Here is a 26,019-nt window from a genome sequence, read left to right on the forward strand (position 1 = left end):
CTACGGAAAAAAACCAGCTTTACTTGCCTCTAGGTACTTGTTTTTGAAGAACAATGGTTTCAACCAAGTTATCTTTGCGATTGTAAGATTATAACTCGGAAAGCCCTGCTTGTAATTATGTCAGGAATATGCAGGAGCCAGATTTCTTGAGAAGGAGAGGCGCAGGAAGGCTTTGTAACATTTAAGACAAGAAGGTTCTATTTTTCTTCGTCAAGACGAGCATTGTGTTGATAACCTGTAAAGTTAATTGATTGGATAACGACAACAATAAAATATCCCGTTTATATTAATGTCCTGTGATTTCCTGCCATTAAGCGAAGAATCTCATTTAAGTTTTAAAGAAACATTTCTGGTTTGTGAACGTGGGGAGCACACCTGTATAATGCAAACAAATATTTATCACACACACACACACACACACACACACACACACACACACACACACTAATTGGACACACAGAGCGAAGTAAAAGGGGGACAAGAGGCAGCAGGGAACGTGTGTGACTCCATCTGCCTTTCCCTGAACATGGTATAACCTTATCCCTGACCTTGAAAGACCCCTTTTTTTTTTGGTCTGGAGATCAGCCAGGATAGAATCAATCAGCTTATTGGCCTCTTCAGCCACACTGCAGCCGTGTGAAAAGGTGACTTAATCCACACACCCACACACAGTTCTTTCAATGCACATTTGTGTGGAACCGGAGTTTTGTGACACAACCACAGCTGTGGGTGGTGTTATTCCATGCACACCCTGGATGCAAATGGCTAGGATTCTGTAAGTGGAGTCAGAACCACCCTGCCTTACAGCATGCTATTGCGATAGGGTAGAGACAGGGTTGCTAGAAATTTTTTGCTGAAAACATCTGACGTTATGGGGCACTTCAGAAAAGACACCCAAGAACACTGTAGAAATATTAAGAAAACGTTTGTTTAATGAGCGGCATTTGACCTGAGGATTGTTCAGAGAGAGTCCGGCAGCTTTGGGGCTACCCCACGAATGAAGGGGAAAGGTAGAAATCATATCATTTTCACTACAACTATTTGGTCTCCCAAAAAACAAGGAAAATCCATAAATAATCTTGCTTCACAAAGGCTCAAAGCACACAAAAAAAACCCCACACTCCCCTGCCTTCTGCAATAACTTTGCTGTTGCTCCTTAACAAATACATTCAGGAGCACAGGAGCTCTGTTGGAGCCTTTTGGTCAAACATCAAAACAATAAAAGAAAAGCAAGAGGAAATAAGAAGCCAAGGTAGACAGCAGCATCGACACCCCCCAGCAGCAGCAGCAGCCCCAAGCAGTGCAAACGGTCTGTGAGTCCCACCCCCGCCCCCCACGAAGGTGCATAAAAAAATAGAGTTCTCTTGCAACATCCGCCATTGCAGCAGAAATATCTTTGCTGTCCTTGAACATGGAGAGAGAATTGTGCAGCCAAGACTTCGGATCTAAGTTAACTGGAGATAGAAAAGATTCTGGGTTCGACTTATGGCTTTTGCGTATACATGTGGGCAGGAGGCGTCGAGCTGGGAAGTGGGGCCTCTTTGTCCTGCGCCTCAACTCAATCTGAGATGCACTGGATCGTGGGCAGAGCTTTTGCATTCCTGGCTGGTTCCATCCCCCCTGACCCTGCAAATACAATTTGCTTCACTGTTATGTACTGAGTTGAATAGGATCCAAAAGGCAGCAGTCTGATTGGTCCTAGAACAATAGGATTCAGAATGCAGCAGTCTGATTGGTCTTAGAACAATAGGGTCCAGAATGCAGCAGTCTGATTGGTCCACAGGAGCCACCCAATTCAGCTCCAGGTGGAAGTGAATCTGCAACCTGATTGGCCTACAGGTGAATCCCGGAATTAGCCAATCACGTGGGGCCCATTGTGTAAATAATGTATATAAAGCAGACATTCTGGGGGAACTTCCATTCCTCCTCACCACTATGAGCTGAATAAAGAGCATGAAATCCATTCTCAACTCCAAGTATATTTCATTCACCTTCACCTCCTTGTGAAAAAAGGAGAATTGCAAAAAGCTTGTCGTTTTTGAGATGCTCTGTAGAGACTGAGAAATGACAGTGAGGGAACAGCCACAACCTGGGGATTTTCTATCAACTGGAGGCCATTTTCTCTTCTAGGTCTCTGCAAACCTCATCCTTTTGGAACCTCCTGGCTCCTAAGAGGCCCTTATTCCAGGTTGTAGCACTGTGGCGTTTTGCCCTGTGCATGCACACCTAGGAGGTATGAAAGCAAGGAGCAATAGATGCTGGTAATTTAATCAGTTTCATAGGTCATTGTAGTGAGCATTTGCCAATGCAACTGGCCAAGTGGGAGGGAGATTCAAAATATAAATATAAGATTCCATGTTTGTCAGGTGAGAAAAGCGTTAGGACACATAGAGTTCCCTGCAAATTCCTAGACGGCACTCTGTGAGGTCACATCCTCTGTTTGCCCAGGTGAGAAGGGTAACAATAGGAAGATAATCTTCATCATTTCTTCACACCTGAGGAACAGTCACTCTCTTGTCATGAAGCCGTAAGGAGAAGGTGATCTAAACCAGTGTTTCCCAAACCTGGGCCTCCAGCAGTTTTTGGATTACAGTTCCCATCATCCCTGACCACTGGTCTTGCTAGCTAGGAATGATGGGAGTTGTAGTCCAAAAACAGCTGGAGACCCAAGTTTGGGGAACACTGATCTAAACCATGTATTTTGTAATCTAGAAGGATATTTTGCCTGATTTACTTATTTCACTGATATTTTCTGCTTGAATCGAGTCTGCAACTTTATGTAAGTAAACAATATTTTTATATCTTTACATTACAGACTTCCATATTGTTATTTTGTTTAGAGGGATCAATAAAGGGGAAGATCCAGTCTGCCACAGGCATCCTGGATAATTCTAGAAAGTTACACAGCTTTTCCCTAAGTTGCTGTGTTAATGCTGCAAAGGGTGGCATATTTTCAATTCTGCGAAACTAGACTCCGATCTTGCTAAAGTGAATAGGAGGGAAGATAATTAATAAATAATATAATAATAATTTATTATTTATAGCCCATCAATCTGGCTGGGTTTCCTGTCCCAGCTTCCAAATCCATCCCAGAATACACGAATTCCATGTGTTAGGGATGAGGCTGTTGTAACCCTCCAGATTTTGTAGGATTACAAGTCTCCTCAGCCCCAGCCAGCATGGCCAATGGCCAGAGAGGATGAGAGCGGTCGTCCACCAACATCTGGAGGGGTCGCAGGTTCCACACACCTGCCACACACCAAACATCACCAAGGAGAGCTCTGGACATGGAGGGCTGTGAACTAAGCCTTGATGCCCCCAAAGTGAATGTGATAAAAGGCCCATTCTGACATGCAAAACTGCAGGTCTGGGCCAGGTAGTTAAGTGGGACTGGAATGAGGGGACCCCCCCATTCCCCTCACAGATCTACACTTCCCAGAGTGGTTTAACAATGCGTCCCTCTTCCCAGGGAACTCTGGGAATGTGGGAAAGGGCCATAGCTCAGTATTAGAGCATTGGCCATGCACAGAAGGTCCTGGGTTCAACAAAACAAAGAATCTGACTTTGTGTAAGGCAGCTTCCTGTAACGAGGAGGTAGATGGTCTCAGGGCGGATGGTACCACTTTTTGGAACGCTCCCCTACAAGCAGAAAATGAAGTCGACAACAGGGAGAGAATGGAAACCTTGTATCCCTGAACTACCAACCACCAACAAATCAGGAACTTGTGTGTTGTATTCCCACCACCCCCGGGGAAGGGAATTAAAAAATGGCATCCTCCAGCTGAAATTTAAAGTGGTACAACCCACTCAACCACCTCAGGTCTGCAACTGTACTACAGTGGTGCCCCGCAAGGCGAATGCCTCGCAAGACGAAAAACTCGCTAGACGAAAGGGTTTTCCGTTTTTTGAGTCGTTCCGCAAGACGAATTTCCCTATGGGCTTGCTTCGCAAGACGAAACGTCTTACGAGTTCTTGCGAGTTTGTTTCCTTTTTCTTAAAGCCGCTAAGCCGTTAATAGCCGCTAAGCCGCTAATAGCCGTGCTTCACAAGACGAAAAAACCACAAGACAAAGAGACTCACGGAATGGATTAATTTCGTCTTGCGAGGCACCACTGTATACTGTATGAGTAGACCAGCCTATAGTCACCAGGTGTTTGTGTGAAGATATGTGAACCAGTGTACAGAGTAGAGGAACCCAGGATGTGCGTACAAGTGCCAGCCAGGTCTGAATGAAAGACCTGAATCTCGAGGAGTGTCAGGCCAGCCAAACGGACCACGGGTTTTTGACCAGGAATAGAAAACTGCCTGGCTCAGATAAGGCCCCAGCAATGCCTCTGCGGCGGCCCAAAAGATCTGGGTACTGCAACCATCTGGAACAGAGCTGAGGTGGTCCGTATTACGAAGTGGGGCAAGGGAGACAACACTCTTCCAAACAGCAGCAGCAAAGATCTAGCTTCATTTTGCAAACCTCCCCCATCCGTATGTTAATGTTGGTCCCTAGTGAACGTAGATCTGTGTGGGCGGGCTTGCCAAGGCATCTTCTGCTGGCAACGGTGGATGTTGACCGCTTTTTGCTCATGCAAGGGGATTCGTTAACAGCGAGCAGCAGAGGTCCGAAAAAGGGCCACCCACTGGGTGGAAATAGTGACTCGCCAGGTGAAACCAAGCCGCACCTGCCTGGGCAGATCCCGTTCCTCCCAGCCGAAAGAGGTCCCTACATGGCCATCATCTTGGGTAATAGTCCTCTGGGACCCCCGTGAGGTTTCTGAGTTTCAGGGCCGTGTCCACTGTTTTGATGTAGCCGTTGATCAATTTCCTCATCTCAAGGGTATAGGGGTCGTATTCCAACTTCCTGAGCCCGGATCGCTTGAAGTTCCCATCCTTCTGGCCTTCCACGCACAGAAGACGGTCCTCGAGGACTGCGATGCCCAAGAGGCTGACCATCCTCTTGAGCTGAATGAAGAGGTCTTGTTTCAGGTCCTCAAAGTGTACCACCAGGACGCTTTTGCCGTATTTGAGCCAGTCAAGGGTGTGCGTCGCCCACCAAGGGGCATAGTTCTTGACGAATTCTGGCCATTCTGAAAGAAGAGAGGGGGGCATCCTGTTAATCGGCAGCAGGGCAGGATTCTGAGCACATTTGGTGCCAAGTGCAATGGGACCCACAACAGACACACGTTAGAAACAGCTTGCCCTCTGTCCATGATGGTAGAAATGAGGTAGTTGTATCAATTAAGTGTTTTAAATTTGTTGTTAGCTGTCCTGAGCCCGGTTTTCTGAACTGGGAAGGGCGGGGTATAAATTTAAAAATATTATTTATTATTAGTCTCTGAACAGACCTGGATCAGCTCAGCTTCAAAAAGGTATGAGTGGGAGGCTGGCCAGAGATACAGTGGTGCCCCGCAAGACGAATGCCTCGCAGGACGGAAAACCCGCTAGACGAAAGGGTTTTCCGTTTTGGAGGTGCTTCGCAAAATGAATTTCCTGTGGGCTTGCTTCGCAAGACGAAAATGTCTTGCGAGTTCCTGCAGGGCCCCCCCCCCCTTTTCCCAAGCCGCTAAGCCGCTTATCAGCTGATCCGCTAAGCCGCTAAGCCGCTTAACAGCTGATCCGCTAAGCCGCTAAGCCGCTTATCAGCTGATCCGCTAAGCCGCTTAACAGCTGATCGCTAAGCCGCTTATCAGCTGATCCGCTAAGCCGCTTATCAGCTGATCCGCTAAGCCCGCTAAGCCGCTAATAGCGCTAATCCGCTAAGCCGCTAATGGGCTTGCTTCGCAAGACGAAAAAACCGCAAGACGAAGAGACTCGCGGAACGGATTCTTTTCGTCTTGCGAGGCACCACTGTATTTTGCTTCCTGAGACCCGAGACAAGATTTTTTTAAATTGCTTTTTTCCATCCCCGCCCCCCCATAAAATTTATATTACACTAAAAAACCCAAAAGGAACAAAACAATCAAATCATCCATGAAAACAGTTTAAAACAGCTGCACCTAGAGCAGAAATTTAAGGCTAGAAAAATGGAGAGAGCTGCAATAAACAGGTTCATTTGTCCCTGGTTAAAACACAAACCTGAATGAATTCCTGCCCCATGTCTACACCCTTGCTGTTGGTTTGGAGGGAACAGAGATAAGAGGATAGAGCCCTCTTATACTTGAACAAATAAGAAGGCAACAAGACACAGATTTTAGTCTGTGTGTGTGTGTGTCCCAGGGTCTGGGGCAAACCTACAGGAGATTGGTGGAACATAAGCTGGGGGAGCAAACTGGGGTAGCAAGTTGGATAAAGAAGCCCAACGATGAAAAGGAAGCCTGAATTCTTGTAGAGATGTTCTGAAGTAGGACTATATGGGAGCTCTGTGGTTCCTCGTGTGGATAAGCAGAGCGAAGATGACAGCCAACCTGAACTGCTTAGAGGAAAAGTTGGATATACAGTGGTACCTCTGGTTACATACTTAATTCGTTCTGGAGGTCTGTTCTTAACCTGAAACTGTTCTTAACCTGAAGCACCACTTTAGCTAATGGGGCCTCCCGCTGCTGCCATGCCGCCACCGCACGATTTCTGTTCTCACCCTGAAACAAAGTTCTTAACCCGAGGTAATATTTCTGGGTTAGCGGAGTCTGTAACCTGAAGCGTATGTAACCCGAGGTACTACTGTAGATGCAACAATAATAATAATAATAATGAATAATAACCAGTCTGGTTGGCTGGAATCACTCATGTTGTGATTCCTGCATTGCAGAACTTGAAGACCCTTGGGATCCACCCCAACTCTTCCATTCTTTGATTCTGTGTAGAAGAGAAGAAGAAGAGTTTGGATTTGATATCCCGCCTTTCACTCCCCTTCAGGAGTCTCAAAGCGGCTAACATTCTCCTTTCCCTTCCTCCCCCACAACAAACACTCTGTGAGGTGAGTGGGGCTGAGAGACTTCAAAGAAGTGTGACTGGCCCAAGGTCACCCAGCAGCTGCATGTGGAGGAGCGGAGACGCGAACCCGGTTCCCCAGATTACGAGACTACCGCTCTTAACCACTACACCACACTGGCTCTCTGGGTACCCGTTTATAAGGGTTGCTCCAACCTCACTACCAGGGCAGCAACCCAGAGAGGAACGAGTTATTGGCTCCAGGCAGATCAGCTCCTGACGTGGGTCCAATATAGTCAATGCTCATTTGCAGGGAAGGGGCTGATTGGGAGGGTCATCTCATCATGTCTACCTTACCCCTGTTGCCATAAACGCATCATTCCCTAAGAAAAAACCTTTCCTGCTAGGCTCTTTTTGTTGATGATTGATATGATCTCATTAGCAAGCTGCTCCGTTGGCCACCAGGTCCTGGGCTCAGTTAAACATGCTCCCTTGCTTTAGAAAAGAAGGAGAGGAAATCTTTCAATTACCCCTGAGGTTTCCTGCTAATTGATCCTCACATTAAAATCGGGTGATAAAATGGATAATGAACCAGATATAATCTGCCAGAATTCCGTTTGCAACTGTAACTGGCCCGATGCCTCATTTGCGGTGCAGAAAAAGTTTGGACCCTTGAACTTTTCGTCTTCGCCTCCTTGAGGAAAAGACAACCTTGTGCACCCTCCCCTCCCCACATCCCTTATTAATCCTCTTGAACTGTGTTTTATCCCCCACCTCTGAATTATTAAATGGACTCTCTGTTCCATTAAACAGAAGCGGGACAATTCACCTTGCATAATCATATCACATAAAACTTTGCTTTGGAACCGATCCAAGGGATATCATAAAATTAATGCCATGGAACAAAAACACAGAACTTTTTTTTTTTTTAATAAAGTAAAAATCACATAGACTTTAGCTTGGGGGAGCCAGGAGGAAAAGTGTAATCAGAAGGAAGGGAGCAGGGTAAGTCTGCAGCCTGGCACTAAGGTGGGCATCAAAGATCTGCCCATCTGACCACATGGTAGTACAACTGACAGCTGCAGCAACCTAGCAAGAAGCTGACTAGGTGCATTTTTAAAACCTGGAATTGCCAGTGCAGACCAATCTGGTTTTATTTCTTTTGGCTGAACTTGTGCAGTTCTGCAGTGCAATCTATTTAAATTCCCTTGCAAGGGTCAAGACATGGGGCAGGAATTCATTCAGTTTGTGTCTTGACCGGGGACAGTTGGATCCGTTCATTGCAGCTCTCTCCATTTTTCTTTTAGTCTTAAATTTCAGGTCTCCACATTTCTGCAACATTCTTCCACTAAAACAAAAGCCCTAAGCCTAAGGCTATATCATGGATAGTTGAAACTTTGGTGATGCATTCAACAATACAGTTATTTGACAGTGTAAAGGTAAAGGTAAAGGTAAAGGTAAAGGTAAAGGGACCCCTGACCATTAGGTCCAGTCGTAGCCGACTCTGGGGTTGCGGCGCTCATCTTGCTTTATTGGCCGAGGGAGCTGGCATACAGCTTCCAGGTCATGTGGCCAGCATGACTAAGCCACTTCTGGCGAACCAGAGCAGCGCACGGAAATGCCGTTTACCTTCCCGCCAGAGTGGTACCTATTTATCTACTTGCACTTTGACGTGCTTTCAAACTGCTAGGTTGGCAGGAGCTGGGACTGAGCAACGGGAGCTCACCCCGTCGTGGGGATTCAAACCGCCAACCTTCTGATCAGCAAGTCCTAGGCTCTGTGGTTTAACCCACAGCGCCACCCACATCCCTATGCTGGCCATAGTGTTTTACATATGTGGTGTAAATATGGCCAGACTTTGTGCTTGTGTGCTTTTGAGAGTTTTGTCACGCCGCCTTGTGAGGGCACTGTGCCCTAAAAGGTAGGTTAAAAAAATAATCTTTTAATAAGCAGATAGAAGCTGGTGGGGTGGATCCCCATATTTACCTTTCCCTTTCCAGTGGGCGTGAGCAGCAAACCCAATGTGGCCTCCATATTTCCGGTTGAATTCAGCCATGAGCGCTTTGTAGGGGTTGCGGATCAGCAAGATGGCAGCATCAAACGCCTCGATTTCCTTCTGCCCGCTCTCGTGAGTTTTGATGCAGATTGTCCTCCCACTTCGCCAGTGGTCCCGTTCACCTTTGAACCCTGTTGTGGGGGGTGGGGGGAGGAAAAGGAAGAGCAAAGAATGAGCTCTAGGGACAAATATGGGAAGATGGAGTAAAGCTGAAGAGGAAGAGTGAAAGAAGACCCAACAAACGGCTTACCCTCTAAATCATGGGTAGGCAAACTAAGGCCCAGGGCCCAATCGCCTTCTAAATCCGGCCCACGGACATTCCGGGAATCAGCGTGTTTTTACATGAGTAGAATGTGTCCTTTTATTCTGGGTTATTTGTGGGGCATAGGAATTCGTTCATCCCCACCCTCAAAAAAAATAGTCTGGCCTCCCACAAGGTCTGAGGGACAGTGGACCAGCCCCCTGCTGAAAAAGTTTGCTGACCCCTGCTCTAAATGTCCGTAAAGCCCACACATTCCCTAATTCTCAGCAATGTTGTCTCAGCTATCTCCGACCAGCTGATTTTCCTGCATTCTCCTTGACATCTTTGTGGCTCCTTACAAACACAAATCCTTTTCTCCCTTACCACTTCCCCAAAGGACCGAATGCAGTGAGGTTCAAAGAGATTTGTTTCAATTGTGTCTTCCTGGCTAATACATTTCAATGGGCCTCATAACTCAGAAAACGGTGGTTTGTGTGCATGTGTGTGTGAGAGAGAGGCAGAGAGATAGAGAGAGGAGCTCTGGCGAGAATTCTTAAAGTGAGGAAAAACATTTGAAAAGCCAACCAGCCAACATCTGTAACCATCCTGCCCATTAATGTCAAATGGCCTTTGTCTCTCTCCACAGACTGGTTCATCTTGGGGCTTTATAGCAGTTTGTTCATTAAAGAAAGAAGAGAAACTGGGGTGTGTGGGTGTGTGAGGGGGCACCTAATGCCACAGTAGCTGAACAGAAGATGATGGCCTCATGCCACATTCCAGAGAAACAGAGGAATGGTCTGTTGGGGATGTTTAGTCTGGAGAATAGGGGACTAAGAGGTGACATGAGATCCATCATCTGGTACTTTGGGGCTTAGGTGAATCATAGAACTATGGAGTTGGAATAATAATAATAATAATAATAATAATAATAGGGATGCGGGTGGCACTGTGGGTAAAACCTCAGCGCCTAGGACTTGCCGATCGCATGGTCGGCGGTTCGAATCCCCGCGGCGGGGTGAGCTCCCGCTGCTCGGTCCCAGCTCCTGCCAACCTAGCAGTTCGAAAGCCCATCAAAGTGCAAGTAGATAGATAGGTACCACTCTGGCAGGAAGGTAAATGGCGTTTCCGTGCGCTGCTCTGGTTCGCCAGAAGCGGCTTAGTCATGCTGGCCACATGACCCAGAAGCTGTACGCCGGCTCCCTTGGCCAATAAAGCGAGATGAGCGTCGCAACCCCAGAGTCGGTCACGACTGGACCTAATGGTCAGGGGTCCCTTTACCTTTACCACTGTACACAGATTTCATCCGTCATTCCACCCTCTGTTTAAAAGCTTTAAACCACAGAGCCTAGGACTTGCCGATCAGAAGGTCGGCGGTTCGAATCCCTGCGACAGGGTGAGCTCCCGCCGTTCGGTCCCAGCTCCTGACCACCTAGCAGTTCGAAAGCACCCTTAAGTGCAAGTAGATAAATAGGTACCGCTTTATAGCGGGAAGGTAAACGGCGTTTCCGTGTGCTGCTCTGGTGCTGGTTCGCCAGAGCAGCATCGTCACGCTAGCCACGTGACCCGGAAGTGTCTGCGGACAGCGCTGGCTCCCGGCCTCTAGAGTGAGATGAGCGCACAACCCTAGAGTCTGTCAAGACTGGCCCGTACGGGCAGGGGTACCTTTACCTTTACCTTTTAAGCATTAGATAATCCCAGGGCTAGCTGGATGAATTGGTCCTACTTGGGCCAGCGAGGAGGCCAGGGGAGAATTAGCTGTGGGGTCTCAGAGCAGGTAATCTTCATAAAAGGGGAGGGGGAGGGAAGAGAAGGGAAATAAAAGATCAGGCTGAATTCAAATTAAAGGCCAGGCGGAATAGCTCTGTCTTACAGGCCCGACGGAAGGAGGTTAAATCCTGAAGGGCCCTAGTCTCATGGGGCAGAGCATTCCACCAGGTCGGAGCCATCACTGAAAAGGCCCTGGCCCTGGTGGAGGATAGTCTGACTTCCTTAGGGCCCAGGACCCCTAAACTATGGTTATTCATGGACCTTAAGGTCCTCTGTGGGGCATACCAGGAGAAGCGGTCCCGTAAATATGTGGGGCGTAAGCCACAAAGGGCTTTAAAGGTCAAGACCAGCACCTTGAACCTGACCCTATACTCCACCGGGAAGGGATCCCAAAGACCCTCTAGTCTAACCCCCCACAATGCAGGAATCACAACTAAAGAATCTTGAACAGGTGGCCATCCAACCTCTGCTTAAAAAGCTCCAGTAAAAGAGAGTCCACCCCCCTCTGAAGTAGTTCGTTCCACTGTTGAACAACTCTTACAAAGTTCTTCCTAACATTTTAGCTGTCATCTCATTTCTGATTGTTTGAACCCATTGGTTCGGGTCCCACCCTCCGGAGCAGCCGAAAACAAACTTGCTCCATCTTCCCTGGGACAGCCTTTCAGATATGGCTACGAAGATAGCTATCGTGTCACCTCTCAGGCTGCTCTTTTCCAGGCTAAACATCCCCGACTCTCTCTGTCATTCCTCATAAGGCTTGGTCCTTCCCTTTGCTGGGGCAACACCTCTGCTTCTCTGGAGCTTTCCAGGGTCCTGAAGGCTCCACCTCTGGACACCTGGAATGTTCTGCATCCTGCCTCCCTGCACTGACCTGCTTCCTTGCGAGGGTCCAGCTTCTCTGCAAGTGACATTTAAGGCGAACGAAGCCCTGGGTGAGCATCCCCTCAAGTGAGGGGTGGACAGAACTCCCTTTGCAATCCCTCCATCAGTTGGCCCAGTAACCAGTTTCCTTTGTGGCAGACAGTGGGGATCTGTCAGCACAATTTCATCTGAAAACCATCTGTTTGGCTCTCAGTCAACACAGTCAAAGACTGACAAAGCTCAGCGATGTTGGGAGGGAGGACAGATTGGGACACTAACCCATGCGAGCTACTATTTCTAGCCAACGGGGAGAGATCAGATGGCAGGAGATACAAGATATTAATTACATACATGTAATTTGCTTCTTCCAATTAGAACATGCACAAAAGAGCTTCATGGCAGCTACTTTGCTCATTGCTCGGATATGCTTTGACCCAGCGAGGTAAGCGGAGACTGGCTCAGAATAAACAACCGCAAGCTACCATGTCTGATATCTGGCCAGCAGAAGCAAACAGCCATAATGATTGGCCACCACAATTATCGTGTGGCAATGAGTTCCATAGGTTTAATCTCATATCAAGTGATGTGACTGTAGTGCTCATACACGAATATAATAGCTATAAATTCAAATTCTAAATAAATAACTGTAAATCTTGTTGTTGTTGTTGTCGTCACATAGGCTGAAAACTATGCAATCAGCCCAAATTAAGGAACATAATAGGACTGACTTCTGAGTGGGCATACATAGGATTGGGTTACATATATGCCAGGTATTAATTTCAGTGCTTCATTACAAGTCATCATTACTGCTATCACGTAGCATTACAATGACTTTTATTACCACCGGGAATAAGTAACCCTTGGGTTTTATAATACCCGCTGGCAGTGAGCTGCACGGGGCACGTAACGCAAGACCGATGGTTAACAAATAAGAACATAAGAAGAGCTGTGCTGGATCAGGCCAGTGGTCCATCTAGGTCAACGTCCAATTCTCACAGTGAAGAAGAAGAGCTTGGATTTGACATCCCGCTTTATCACTACCCGAAGGAGTCTCAAAGCGGCTAAAAATCTCCTTTCCCTTCCTCCCCCACAACAAACACTCTGTGAGGTGAGTGGGGCTGAGAGACTTCAGAGAAGTGTGACTGGCCCAAGGTCACCCAGCAGCTGCATGTGGAGGAGCGGGGATGCGAACCCGGTTCACCAGATTACAAGTCCACCGCTCTTAACCACTACACCACGCTGGCCAGCCGGATGCCTGTGGGGAAACCAGCAAGCAAGACCCGAGCACAAAAGCCAACTCTTCTCCTGTGGTTTCCAGCCACTGGACAGTCTCTGACTGTGGAGGCGGAGCATAGCCATCATGACAGAGCATAGCCTCTGACTTTGCAGGTACATGTCATAGACTCATAGGATTATAGGATCCCAGGACGTTTCCAAGCACAATTCAAAGTGTCGGTGCTGACCTTTGAAGCCCAAAATCGCCTTGGCCCAGTATACCTGAAGGAGCGTCTCCACCTCCATTGTTCTGTCCAGACACTGAGGTCCAGCGCCGAGGGCCTTCTGGCGGTTCCCTCATTGCGAGAAGTGAGGCTACAGGGAACCAGGCAGAAGGCCCTCTCGGTAGTGGCACCCGCCCTGTGAAACGCCCTCCTGTCAGATGTAAAGGAAATAAACAACTATCTGATTTTAGATGACATCTGGAGGCAACCCTGTATCAGGAAATTTTTAATGTCTAATATTTTACCTTTTTTATGTGCTGTAAGCTGCCCAGAGTGGCTGGAGAAACCCAGCCAGATGGGCAGGGTATAAATAATAATAATAATAATAATAATAATAATAATAATAATAATAATAATAATAGAGTTGGAAGGTACCCCAAGGTCCAATCTCCTGTAATGCAGCAATCACAACTAAAAAATCCCTGGCAAATGGCCATGCCTCTTCAAAATCTCCAAGAAATGAGAGTCCACCATCTTTTGAGGGAGTCTGTTCCACTGCCAAACAGCTCTTACTGTCAGGAAGTTCTTCCTGATGTTTAATTGAAATCTCTTTTCTTAACATTTGAATCCATTGGTTCAGGTCCCACCCTCTGGGGCAGGAGAAAACAACCTTGTTCGGTTTTCCATGTGACTGCCCTTCGGATACAGTGGTGCCTCGCAAGATGAAATTAATTCGTTCCGCAAGTTTTTTCTTCTTGCGAGTTTTTCGTCTTGCGAAGCACGGTTTCCCATAGGAATGCATTGAAAATCAATCAATGCGTTCCTATGGAAACCACCTTCAGACCAGGTCCGGGGACAGTCTGTCCCCCGACCTCTTCTGAAGGCTGGGGGGGGGGGGACAAGGGCTTTTCTTCCCACCCCCAGCATTTTAAAAAACCCCGGGACAGCGGAGACTTCTCCGCTGTCCGGGGCGATCTTAAAATGCTGGCGGGTGGCAGCGAAGCCTCCGCTGCCGCCCGCCAGCATTTTAAAAAACCCCGGGACAGCGGAGGACTTCTCCGCTGTCTGGGGCGATTTAAAAGCCCCCGGGAAGGCAGGCAGGGGGGAGCAAAGACTTTTGCCCCCCGCCGGCCTTCAGAAGACCTCTTCTGAAGGCCGGCGGGGGGCGAAAGTCTTTGCTCCCCCCCCCGCCTGCCTTCAAAAGCCATCCGGGATAGCAGAGAAACGAAGGCTGGCGGCGGGAGGAGGTCTCTCCGCCCCGCCGCCAGCCTTCGGAGGAGGTCCGAGGACAGTGGGGAAGACGCGCTGCGCTTCCCTGCTGCCCGGGAGATTTCCCTATGGGCTTTCGTCTTGCGAAGGAAGCCCATAGGGAAATTCGTTTTGCGAAGCGCCTCCAAAACGGAAAACCCTTTCGTCTAGCGGGTTTTCCGTCTTGCGAGGCGTTCGTCTTGCGGGGCACCACTGTATTAGAATATGGCTCTCGTATCTCCTCGCAGTCTCCTCTTTTCCAGGCTAAACTAAGGTTACCAGATTTTTTTTCCAAAGAATCAAGGGACACTTTCTTTTTGAAAAGAGAAAAAAAAAGTTATTACAAAAAGTTATTTTTTTAAAAAAAGAAGTAATATTTTCTCTTTTGTGGTCTCCTCTGTTGTGTGGCCTTCCTCTGGGTCCCAGCCTGCTCTCTTGGAGTGCTAGCCGCCATGGAGTAGGCTCGGGTCGGGCCTGGGCTCGGTCACGTGTCCTTGCTCCCCCGGTGCTCTCCTACCTCTCCTCCTCAGCAGCAGCAGTGGCGTGGCAAGGTCAGGGCTCCCCTCTTTTTTCTCCTTCCTCTTTCTCTCTCTTCCTTCTCCTTCTCCTCTCCTCCTCCTCCCCCCGGGGTTTTTCTGGCCCTGGAACACTGCTGGGCAGTTGACCGGGTGGCTGGGCGCTCGATTTGGGATGCGGGGGGTGGGGTCAGTGGTTCCCCCAGTTGACGCGTCGGGCATCCCCAGTTCCCCCTTGGCAGTGGCGGCGGCAGTGGCAGTCTCAGCAGCCTGGAGCCAGCCTGGAAGCGCATTTCGCTCTGGCTGGCTTCAGGAGCTGCTCGCTGCCATGGCGCCCACCATTTTGCCTCTCCGGAAGTCCCCATATGATGTGTCTTGTGCCGTTGAACCAATCACGAAACATTGATTCCCTACTAATAAATCTACAACACATAAAATATAAATCCAGGGACATTAAATGAAATCCGGGGACATTCCGGGGACAGATTTGTAAATCCGGGGACTGTCCCCGGGAAACGGGGACGTCTGGTAACCATAGGCTAAACATCTCCCACTCTCTCGACCATTCCTCATATGGCTTGGTTTCCAGACTCTTCATCATCTTGGTTGCCCTCCTCTGTACACATTCCAGCTGGTCCTCCTTAAACTGGGGTGACCAGAACTGGAAACCGGGCTCCAGGTGTGGTCTGCCTGAGACAGAATAGAATGGTAACCTTCCCTGTTACAGTGAGGAATTTCCCCTGCTTACGTTTCATGCACGTGGGCTGCCTTGTCCCTGTCCCTTAAACCGCCTTAGGGGGAGAAGTAAACGATGAGCCTGTTGCCCATGAAATATTAACTCCGTAAATAATTTCCCACAGGAACGGAAAGAAAGATGGCCTCTCAATCAGCGAGGGCATGGAGAAACATGATGATCCAACCCAAAGCATACAATCACACATGACAGAGAAATGTGCTGCATTATTCCAAAAAGCTTTGAGCTGCAGTATTTGCTCTGCAGAAAGCCCCGTTTGCAATAGATTTATTTCTTGCCCAAATAAGCAGAGTACCTGTGTGTAAGAGAGATTTACTGTACTGCTGTGCGAGGGAGTCTTCTCAAACAGTAGGAAGACTCGGGGTGAAATGACCAGCCTTGTCATAGGATTATGACTGAGCTGGATGAGTCTTAAGAAAACCCAACTCATCTCTCTCTCTCTCTCCACTCACAACTGAAGCAGAAAGCTGTCACCTGACCCTTCTCTCCCGTGACACTCTCCAGTCATTGGTGCTGCTGCTGTGATGTCATGGAACACCCAATACAGCTTTGAAGCTCACTGAGTGAGTTTGGTCTGTTCAGCTAACCTACCTCTTAGGGTTGTTATGAAGATAAAATAGAGAGGGGGAGAACTATGAATCTGCTTAAAACATTTTTGTTCAAACAGGCCTACCCAGATATGTAAAAAGCTGGTGTGTGTTTTAATCGGGTTTTGGGTTATCACTGGTTCTGATTATTATTTGTATGTTTTAAAAAGTTGTTATTAATTATTTTCCTGATAATTTTATTGCTTTACCTTTTTTGTAAACCACTTTGAGGCTTTGATCTTTTTAACCATCAAATGGTATATAAAAGGAAGATTTTACAGCCCGCATCTTTGCTAACCCAAAGACTGCATGAACCTTTTTGTAAGGAAACCAAGTACTTTTCTTTTTAAGTCATTTTGAACCTTGTTTTTATTTTTATTTTACTGCCAATATATGGAGACTTGCATGCTGGAACTTCTGGAAACCAAGTAACACACCAGGAAACACAGATGCTAAGCACCTGTGATTTATTCTAGCCTAAGTATTTTGATGTGGAATGTTTGTTTTAAGGTGGATGAGGGCAGATGCAAACCTAACCAAGTTTTAAAATGCTTGGAGTGATCACCATTGTGCTTAACTCTGTTACTGGAGAGCAGGGATCTCTCTTCCAAACTTCTCCCTCCAACATTATGTGCATTAGAAGTATTATAAATCTGACTAAGAATCTGATGCTGCTTCGTCCCACCAACACCCCGGACATTTAAAATGTAGTCCTGACAGAAACATACGGGGGGGGGGGGTCAGAGGTTAAACTGACTGCTCCCCACTCCGCAAAACATTTGGCCTCTTTCACACCAGGATCTGGAGATATTCTTACTTCTCTCTTTTTTCCCCCCAAGTAAATTTTTATTGTTTTCCTTACATATTCTTTTCCAACAAACCATATTAATGCCATACATTCCCTTTGACTCTGCCGAGTCGCGACTTCCCTCCCTCCCTCCAATTGGTATATTTAACCCCTTTCTATCGCGCACATCATTCTCACAATAGTACTATTATACATTGAAGGTATTATGTCAATCCTGCTAGTGTCTTGACCTCTTTACAATTCTCTTTTAAATATTCAATAAATTTTGGTATCTTTGGTCTTCCTGGTCCCGGATCCTCCCTGACAATTTGGCAAGTTCTGCATATTCTGTCAACTTCACCTGCCACTCCTGGATGGTTGGTATGTCTTGTGTTTTCCATCTTTGGGCCAGGAGGGTTCTTGCAGCGGCTGTAGCGTACATGAACAGATTTCGGTCTCCCATTTTGATTTCCATTCCTATTAAACCCAATAGACACACTTCCAGAGATATTCTTACTTCTCAATTTGTGCGTCTCGGTTTAAGGCCGTTAATCCTGCTCCCTGCTCTTCCTAGCTGGTTTTATGGTCACAGACAAGCTGCATGTAGCTGGCCCTGACTGTGTCAATAAGCCGAGTCTCTGCACATTCCTCGTCTCTCTGTGAGATTATCGGAGATTGATTGATGTAATGGGGCTTTTCTTGGGTATTCTGAGTTGGCCTTGAGGATTCCCCCCCCCCCCCCGTTCCCCAGGAAGACTCCTCTTGTTAACTGATCTGCCTTTGTATACCGTGGATATTTTAAAGCTCTGACGATGCAGAACTTCCAAGGGAGTATCGCAGTTAGTTTCCAGGCAACCGATCGCAATTCACATAAAAGGGTCTGAAGCCAGCCTGTTTCACAGTGGCTCTCAGCCTTGGGAGAAGGAGCAAACTTGTTTTCTCCTGCTCTGGAGGGTAGGACCCAAACCAGCGGCTTCAACTGACAAGAAAGGAGATTCCACCTAAACAGCAGGAAGAACTTGTTGACAGTAAGAGGTGTTCAAGAGTGTTCAAGAGACCATAGATAGTCATGGCTTCCCCCAAAGAATCCTGGGAGCTGTGGTCTGTTAAGGGTGCTGTGGTTTCTTTGTTGTTGTTGTTGTTGTTGTCATGTCCGACTCTTGTTGTCATGTCCGACTCTTCGTGACCAGAGCACACCAGGCACTCCTGTCTTCCACTGCCTCCCGCAGTTTGTTCAAACTCATGCTGGTAGCTTCGAGAAGCTACCACCTCGTCCTCTGTCGCCCCCTTCTCCTTATGCCCTCCATCTTTCCCAACATCAGGGTCTTTTCCAGGGAGTCTTCTCTTCTCATGAGGTGGCCAAAGTATTGGAGCCTCAGCTTCAGGATCTGTCCTTCCAGTGAGCACTCAGGGCTGATTTCCTTCAGAATGGATAGGTTTGATCTTCTTGCAGTCCATGGGACTCTAAAAAGTCTCCTCCAGCACCATAATTCAAAAGATTTCTTAGGAAACCCTTATTTCCCTTAGGAGAACTACAATTCCCAGAGTCATCTGGGAAGAGGGACTGATAGTTAAGCCACGCTGGGAATTGCAGCTCTGGGAGGAAACCAGGGGCCTCCTAACAACTCTCGGTACCACAAACTACAACTCCCAGCATTCTTTGGGGGAAGCCATGACTGTTTAAAGTATTATCATAATGTTTCGAATGGATGGTGCAGATGTGGATTCACTACAGGAAAGGGTTTCAGACCCCACCCCCTTCCTGATTCTTTTTATATTAAAAACACCGATAAATTCCAAAAGAAAACAAGCGCTCCCCTCTCACCTTTGTTATAAAGAGAGCCATCGAAGTAGTAGCTGCCGGTGTAGAAACCTGTTGCCAGTTCAATGAGGTGCCGTGCCCAGGTATTGCCTGCCCCAGGAAAGCTTGCAAGGGCAACAAACTGCTTGGCCCGAGCTGTTAAAAACCTCCGGTCCATACAGCGGTTATCTGTGAGCAGATCAAAATGAAGGCGTTAGCTAGGAATGGAAGGATCCTGCGGTCACTGGGAGGGAATAAGTACACAAAACACCAAGTAAATCATGAGGGGGCCTTGGACATCTCCCTGGAGAGGGAATCCTAAAAGTGAGGGGACAACACCGAAAAGGCCCCGCCTGTCTCTGCTAGTTTCTTTATTATTCTTTCATCCAGAAACCACTTCCTATAAAGTGATTTCACAATAAAATTAAAAACGTATTGTTGCATGCACCCCAATCTCTGAGTGGCAAGAGACACAAGGGGATCCTGCACCTAACAGTGGGTTGGTTTACTTGGAATGAAGGCCGATGGAGAGACTACTGCGATGTTCTCTACGTGGAGTTACCTTTGAAAATGACCAGGAAACTACAATTAATCCAGAATGCGGCAGCTAGACTGGTGACTGGGAGTGGCCGCCGAGACCATATAACATCGGTCCTGAAAGATTTACATTGGCTCCTTGTACATTTCCAAGCACAATTCAAAGTGTTGGTGCTGACCTTTACAGCCCTAAAAGGCCTCGGCCCAGCATACCTGAAGGAGCGTCTCCACTCCCATCGTTCAGCCCAGACACTGAGGTCCAGCTCCGAGGGCCTTCTGGTGGTTCCCTCACTGCGAGAAATGAGGTTACAAGGAACCAGGGAGAGGGCCTTCTCGGTAGTGGCGCCCGCCCTGTAGAACGCCCTTCCATCAGATGTTAAGGAAATAAACAACTAACTGACTTTTAGAAGACATCTGAAGGCAGCCCTGTTTAGGGATGTTTTTAATGTTGGATGTTTTAATGTGTTTTTAATATTCTGTTGGGAGCCGCCCAGAGTGGCTGGGGAAACCCAGCCAGATGGGCGGGGTATGTATGTATACATACATACATACATAGATACATACATACATACTGGGGTGCAAGTAACAGTATGCATAGGATTCGCTGCCTAAGTTATTGGAACTTTGTTCCCCCTGAAATCCGCAGCACTCAAAGCCGTTGTGAATGTCTTACGTCCATTTCAACAGAGCCAAAAGGAGATTGATCTGAATGGAACACATAGAAATGCAATGCATGAACAAATCCAGAGAGGGAACTGAGTTAATAGAGCAAGAAGAAGAAGAAGGGAATGAGAGGGAAATGGTGAAAGGAAGCGGGCAACCGCTGCTTGCAAAAGTCAAACAGTGGTTTCCTGCATCTAACCAATGGAGCTATCCATCTGATGGAAGCCGGAACTAATTACTGTTTCATTCCAAAGCGAAATTTATATGTTTGGTAATTAAAAGAAACAAAAGGGTGAGGTTTTTTTGTTTTTTAAAAAACAAACAATTGACTCTCTAAGGATTCAGACGGCGGTGGGGTGGGGATCTTCCCCAGTCCTACGCAGATGCCAGATGGGTTGAGAAAGGGACCTTCTTCCTGCAAATCACTTCCATACAAAGCAGCCCTCTACCTTGAACTTAAGGGGACGTGGGTGGCGCTGTGGGTTAAACCACAGAGCCTAGGACTTGCCCATCAGAAGGTCGGCGGTTCGAATCCCCGTGATGGGGTGAGCTCCTGTTGCTCGGTCCCTGCTCCTGCCTACCTAGCAGTTCGAAAGCACGTCAAAGTGCAAGTAGATAAATAGGTACCACTCTGGCGGGAAGGTAAACGGCGTTTCTGTGTGCTACTCTGGTTCGCCAGAAGTGGCTTAGTCCTGCTGGCCACATGACCCGGAAGCTGTACCAGTAAAGCGAGATGAGCACCACAACCCCAGAGTCGGCCATGACTGGACCTAATGGTCAGGGGTCCCTTTACCTTACCTTACCTTGAACTTGAGTCTGATAAACGATGAAATACTTGGAGGTGCCACAGCTCTCAAATTCCTCGCCGCTGCATTTTTGGGAGCAGAGCTGCTCGTCTTCCCTCTCGTGCAATGTGAAGAGGGTCGTAGGGAAACCGCAGTGGCAAGTGGTGGCAGCCAGTGCCGCGAGTGGGTATTCCTGGTGGAAGAACAGGAGAGAGAAATTAGAATCATGAACTTTAGACCTGGAAGGGTTCCGGGGGGTCATCTAGTCCAGCCCCCAGAATGGCCAGTGGTGCAGGATGATGGAAGTTGTAGTCCCTCTGGAAGGCCAAAGCAAAGAAGAGGATGTCCCAATGAAGGAGGAAGGGATAACTAAGATGATAGGTAAAGGTAAAGGTACCCCTGCCCGAAGGCCAGTCGTGTCCGACTCTAGGGTTGTCCACCCATCTCACTTAAGAGGCCGGGGGCCAGCGCTGTCCGGAGACACTTCCGGGTCACGTGGCCAGCGTGACGAAGCTGCTCTGGCGAGCCGGCACCAGCGCAGCACACGGAAACGGCGTTTACCTTCCCGCTAGAAAGCGGTACCTATTTATCTACTTGCACTTTGACGTGCTTTCGAACTGCTAGGTTGGCAGATAGTGTGCATGCACACGAAAGCTCATACCAGTAACAAGCTTAGTTGGTCTTTAAGGTGCTACTGGAAGGAATTTTTTTATTTTGTTAAGGTCCACTGTAAAGACTTAAAAACATTAGCAGGATTGACATAGCATCTATGAAGTAATGTGGATTAGGGTTATCAATGGTCTTGTAACTGAATGGAAAACTAAAGATGTGTAAGGTAAAAAAGGGGAGAAATTGGAAACTGGGGTGTGTGTGTGAAGTCTAGAACAGGGGTCAGCATGGTTTATCTTGCCTGGGCCGGATCGGTCCTGTAGAGCAGTGTTTCCCAACCGGTGTTCCGCGGCACACTAGTGTGCCGCGAGACCTTGCCTGGTGTGCCGTGGGAGGGAGGCGGGCGAGGCGGGCGGCGAGAGGCGGGGCGGCGGCGGCGAGGATCCGCGTCGAGCCGGGGGCGGCTCCGCGGTGGTGGTGCCGAGGTTTCTCTCTCCATTCTCCCCTCACACACACACAGAGGAAATAACACAGGATCAGCTGACAGGACCCGGCCAATGGGGCGGCGGCGGGGCAGCGCGCGCAAAAGGGAGGAGCGCGAGACAGCGGACGAGGAGGAGGCCGGCATGTCTGGGCAGCAGCAGCAACAACAACAGCAGCAACTCCCGGCGACGGCTCCTCAAGCCCCGGGCAACCCTACTCCCTCACCGGCCTCGGCCGCCCTCCTGCTCCACCCGCCGCCGTGATAGGAAGCTGCTTTTTAAAGGGCTCCCCCCCCAATCTTCTCTGTGGGGGACCCAGATCCTGAATGAGATCAGAGGAGAAGCAGGGGCAGAGCCCCCTTTGGGTGGGGAGATGAGCTCCCACCCCAGTCCAGGGACAGGTCTCCCTGCCCACGTCCTGCTGGGAACCTTGGAAGCTGCCGAATTCCAAGTCAGAGCCCTGCTCCATCCGGTTCAGTACTGTCCGCACTGACTGGCAGCAGCTCTCCAGGGTTTCAGGCAAGGTCCATGTGCAGCCCTTGCGCCATTGCGGATTGGATCTGGGCTCCGCATGTGGAGCGGGTGCTCTGTCCCTGAACTATGGCCCCTCTCAGATCAATGAGGCAAAAAGTCGGCTGGGGCAGAAGGAATATTTGACACATTTAAATGAAGCAACATTTCATTGCTTGAAACTGGTAGACTTCAACCTTGGCTTTTGCTTTTGACAGATGCTTGTTAAAAGCTCAGCTCTTGGCCTTTGTAACTGAGCAGAGGCAGACCTGCCTGGCTGGCCATCCTCATAGGAGGACGGTGGTTCCAGGAAGGGCAGCCCCCCACCTCTGTGGCAGGACACAGAAAGGGGGGGGTCATCTCTTGAGGGCAGTGCTCTGCACCAGTCGTGAAGAGACTCGTGAGCTGAGCCCAGAAGCTCCCTCTAACCCCAGCAGTCCCTCCTTGAGGACCTTGGCCGGCCTCTCCGTTTGGTCCCCCCGTGAGGCCAGGCCCCTCGGCCTTGGCTGCCTGGAGAGGCATCACGGCCAGCACGTCTCTCTGGGTGGCGGCAACCGTCTCTTCCAGACCACAAGAGAAACTATGTGTGGCCTAGCCCTGACGCAACCTGCTAAGCCACCTTTTCCATTTGAAAAGCCCCTCCTCCGCCCGCTATCGCCGCCACCACCACAACAGCCGCCGCCGCTTCAGCTGGGCCCATGCCTGCTGGGAGCAGCGGCGGCAGCAGCAGCAGCAGCGCCCTGGCGCCCTTCCCTCACGGCGGCGACCCGGCCCTGAACGAGCAGGAGAAGGAGCTCGTGCGTCCCTCCCGGCGTGACGCTGCGCGCTGACGTCACGGGGCTGTAATGGTGGTGTGCCTCGAGATTTTTTTCATCAAACAAGTGTGCCTTTGCCCAAAAAAGGTTGGGAAACACTGCTGTAGAGAGCCCTCAGTGGGCTGGATTGTGTGCGCACGTGAGCGCACACCCCTGGATTTTTGGCGTCTGTGCAAATGTGATTTTTGGTGCTGCAGAAGCGAGTCCCTGCGCTGCTCCGGTTTAGCGCAGCGGGCGAGTGGGCAGCTCGGTTCAGGTGCAGCTCGTGGGCCTTTCAAATGACCTCTGCGGGCCGCTTTTGGCCCATGGGCCTTAGGTTGCTGACCCCTGGTCTAGAAGGGATGAATAATGCAGTTTTGGAGGTAATTTTCACAAACGTACGCTTTTTGTGTACCCCATCTTCCTTCTTTGCAGACATACGTTGGCTGGGTAACGTGTTGCAAACATTTGCGGAAGTGCAAATTTTGAAGGTGCAGTTGAGTCAATGCGTTTTTGCTCAGAAATGTGGACCAGGCAGGTCTGCATCATTGCAAATGCAAACCACATTTCTTTCCCCACTTCTGAGCAGCTGAGTTGAGGATATCCTCATCTCTCCCTTCCCAAAAGCAGTGGTGTGGAAATTGCTGTTGCCGTCAGGGAGTTATTTACTACAGTCAAGAGTTATACAGCCAGGCTTATGGCACCCCTTTCAAAATCACGGCCCAGTGGCAGTTGGATAATGCGCGAGTTTGTCACCTGGACGAAGGCCGCTTAAAAGCCCATGGAGTACGACATCCGCGCCCTCATTTGAGCCTTAAAGTGCAGAGTTATGAAGGCCGTGGTGAGGCCTGACAGGCAATTTAATACCCAGGAAGGCAGCAAGGCTGGGTTAATCAAAGGGCACGCCACAATGAGTTTGTGTTGCCGCCTCAGAGAGCTGGCTGACAACAGCAGGGGCAAGACCCAAACTGTGCGCCGTAAGAAAGCAGAGATAGTCCATGGTGGGGTGTGGGAGATCAGGGTTCGAATCCCCATCTGGCCATGAAGCTCATACTCTCCAAGTCTCTGTGATAGGAATTTTATGGTCTTAGATATATGTTAATGTTCATAAGTGTACCAACCAAGCACGTACATAGATCAGCACAGGAAGGCAAACCTGGAACCATTTTGATTCCTAAACTGAGTAAATGTTTTCTCTACAAGGTCAAAGTGGGAAACCTCCCCATTGTCTCTTTCCTCACAAATCCTGTCTTAAGGACACATTTAAGATATGAATAGGGTGTGAGCCTGTGACCTGGCCCAGGAACTAAGTATTTATCACTACAAAAGAATGGCCAGGCTCCCCAGGCAATCCAGTCAAGTAACCTGCCAGACAGGAGATAAACAAGGACAGGAGAAAAACAACATTCAAATTTCTGTTTTAGACCGCCTTTTCTGTGATGTAGGTGTGATGTATCTGAGGGGTGGTCTTAGGTTACACCCCTTCTGTGATGTATGTATGATGTTTCTGGGGGTGGTCGTGATCTACAGGGTGGAATTTCAAAAGTCTTTATAAGGCCTTGCACGCCATTTTTCTGGGTTCCTCCTCTCTCCTGTGGGTGAGGGGAGCACCCTGTTGCAACAGATAAATAAAGATCAGGCTTACTAGCTGCTTTGCTTCTCAATATTCTCTGGTTGGCCTCTGTTATTGTCTCCTACCAACAGGGAACCTATGTAAGGACTCTATATGGGCTCTTGGATACCCCATAAGGGAAAAGGGCAGATTTTTGTTTACAACGTCTCCCAATTTGCCAGGGATAGAATTGCGAAAGCTGCCTCGGTTTTCCTTTTTCTGGTTTTCCTGGAGAACAATCAAAAGCGGTGTGCGTAGGTGCAAAAACAGAGTCCTATTTCTACTGGGGTGGGATGGGGAGAATACCTGCACCAAAATGAAGGAAACTGTGAAGGTCTTCCTATAAGTTTGAAGGAACAGGTCACCAATCCGCTTTAAATTTTCAACTGCCATGCTTCCACAGCCAGCCATTTCTTAGGAAATGCGGGCAGTGTTGATTCCTTTGTTGTAAATGGAGACTTACACTGTCTACTCAGAAGGAAGTCCCACTGTATTCAATGGTACTTGCTCCCAAGTAACTGGGTCAAGACTGGGCAGCCTTACACGGCAATCCTAAGCATTTTTATTCAGAGCTAAATCCTACTGGGTTCAATAGGATTTGCTGTCTCCTGATCGCTCTCACAGTTTCTATTATTTCTTCTCCCCTTGTGATTTATGTTAAAGAGAAATTCAGTCCCAAAATGATCTTCAAGGATGATGTTGGAAGATATGTTGCAGTGGGACAGTACAAGGTGAAAAGCTTTTGATGCTTGGAATCTATGCACCAAATGAGGGCAAGTCAGAATTTTTTAAAAATCTACAGGCCTCTCTTATGGACTATTTGGATTACAAAATTGTCTTGATGGGGGATTTGAATGGCGTAGTCTTAACAATGATGGATAGAACCCAAAGGCAAAAACTTACTAATGACGGGAGGCTACCAAAGACGTCCATATGAAAGACATATGGAGATTGAGGAATCCAATGGAGAAAGATTTTACATTTTTTTCAGATACAAATCTATCGTGCTGTCGTCTGGATTATAGATGGTTAACTAAAGACTTGACCCCAAGAGTGACTAAATCTGAGATTTGCCCAAGGACTTGTTCTGATCATAATGCGGTGTTGACAGAA

The 26,019-nt window shown here is 48.4% G+C and overlaps 1 protein-coding gene across 1 annotated transcript in view; it reads right to left on the reverse strand.

The window, feature by feature from the left end:
• Positions 1 to 912: 912 nt before the first annotated feature.
• Positions 913 to 26,019, reverse strand: part of WSCD2 (WSC domain containing 2) — an 85,745-nt gene continuing 60,638 nt past the window's right edge. Inside the window, exons 6-9 of the mRNA XM_028741345.2 lie at positions 20,918 to 21,092; positions 18,939 to 19,103; positions 8,845 to 9,045; positions 913 to 5,078 (exon numbers count right to left, since the gene is read on the reverse strand). Of these exons, the coding sequence (XP_028597178.2) occupies positions 4,726 to 5,078; positions 8,845 to 9,045; positions 18,939 to 19,103; positions 20,918 to 21,092 (894 nt within the window). The 3' untranslated portion in view covers positions 913 to 4,725. The remainder of the gene's footprint in view (positions 5,079 to 8,844; positions 9,046 to 18,938; positions 19,104 to 20,917; positions 21,093 to 26,019) is intronic.

The sequence above is a fragment of the Podarcis muralis genome, chromosome 7, assembly GCF_964188315.1.
Source record: "Podarcis muralis chromosome 7, rPodMur119.hap1.1, whole genome shotgun sequence".
Lineage (NCBI taxonomy): Eukaryota > Metazoa > Chordata > Lepidosauria > Squamata > Lacertidae > Podarcis > Podarcis muralis.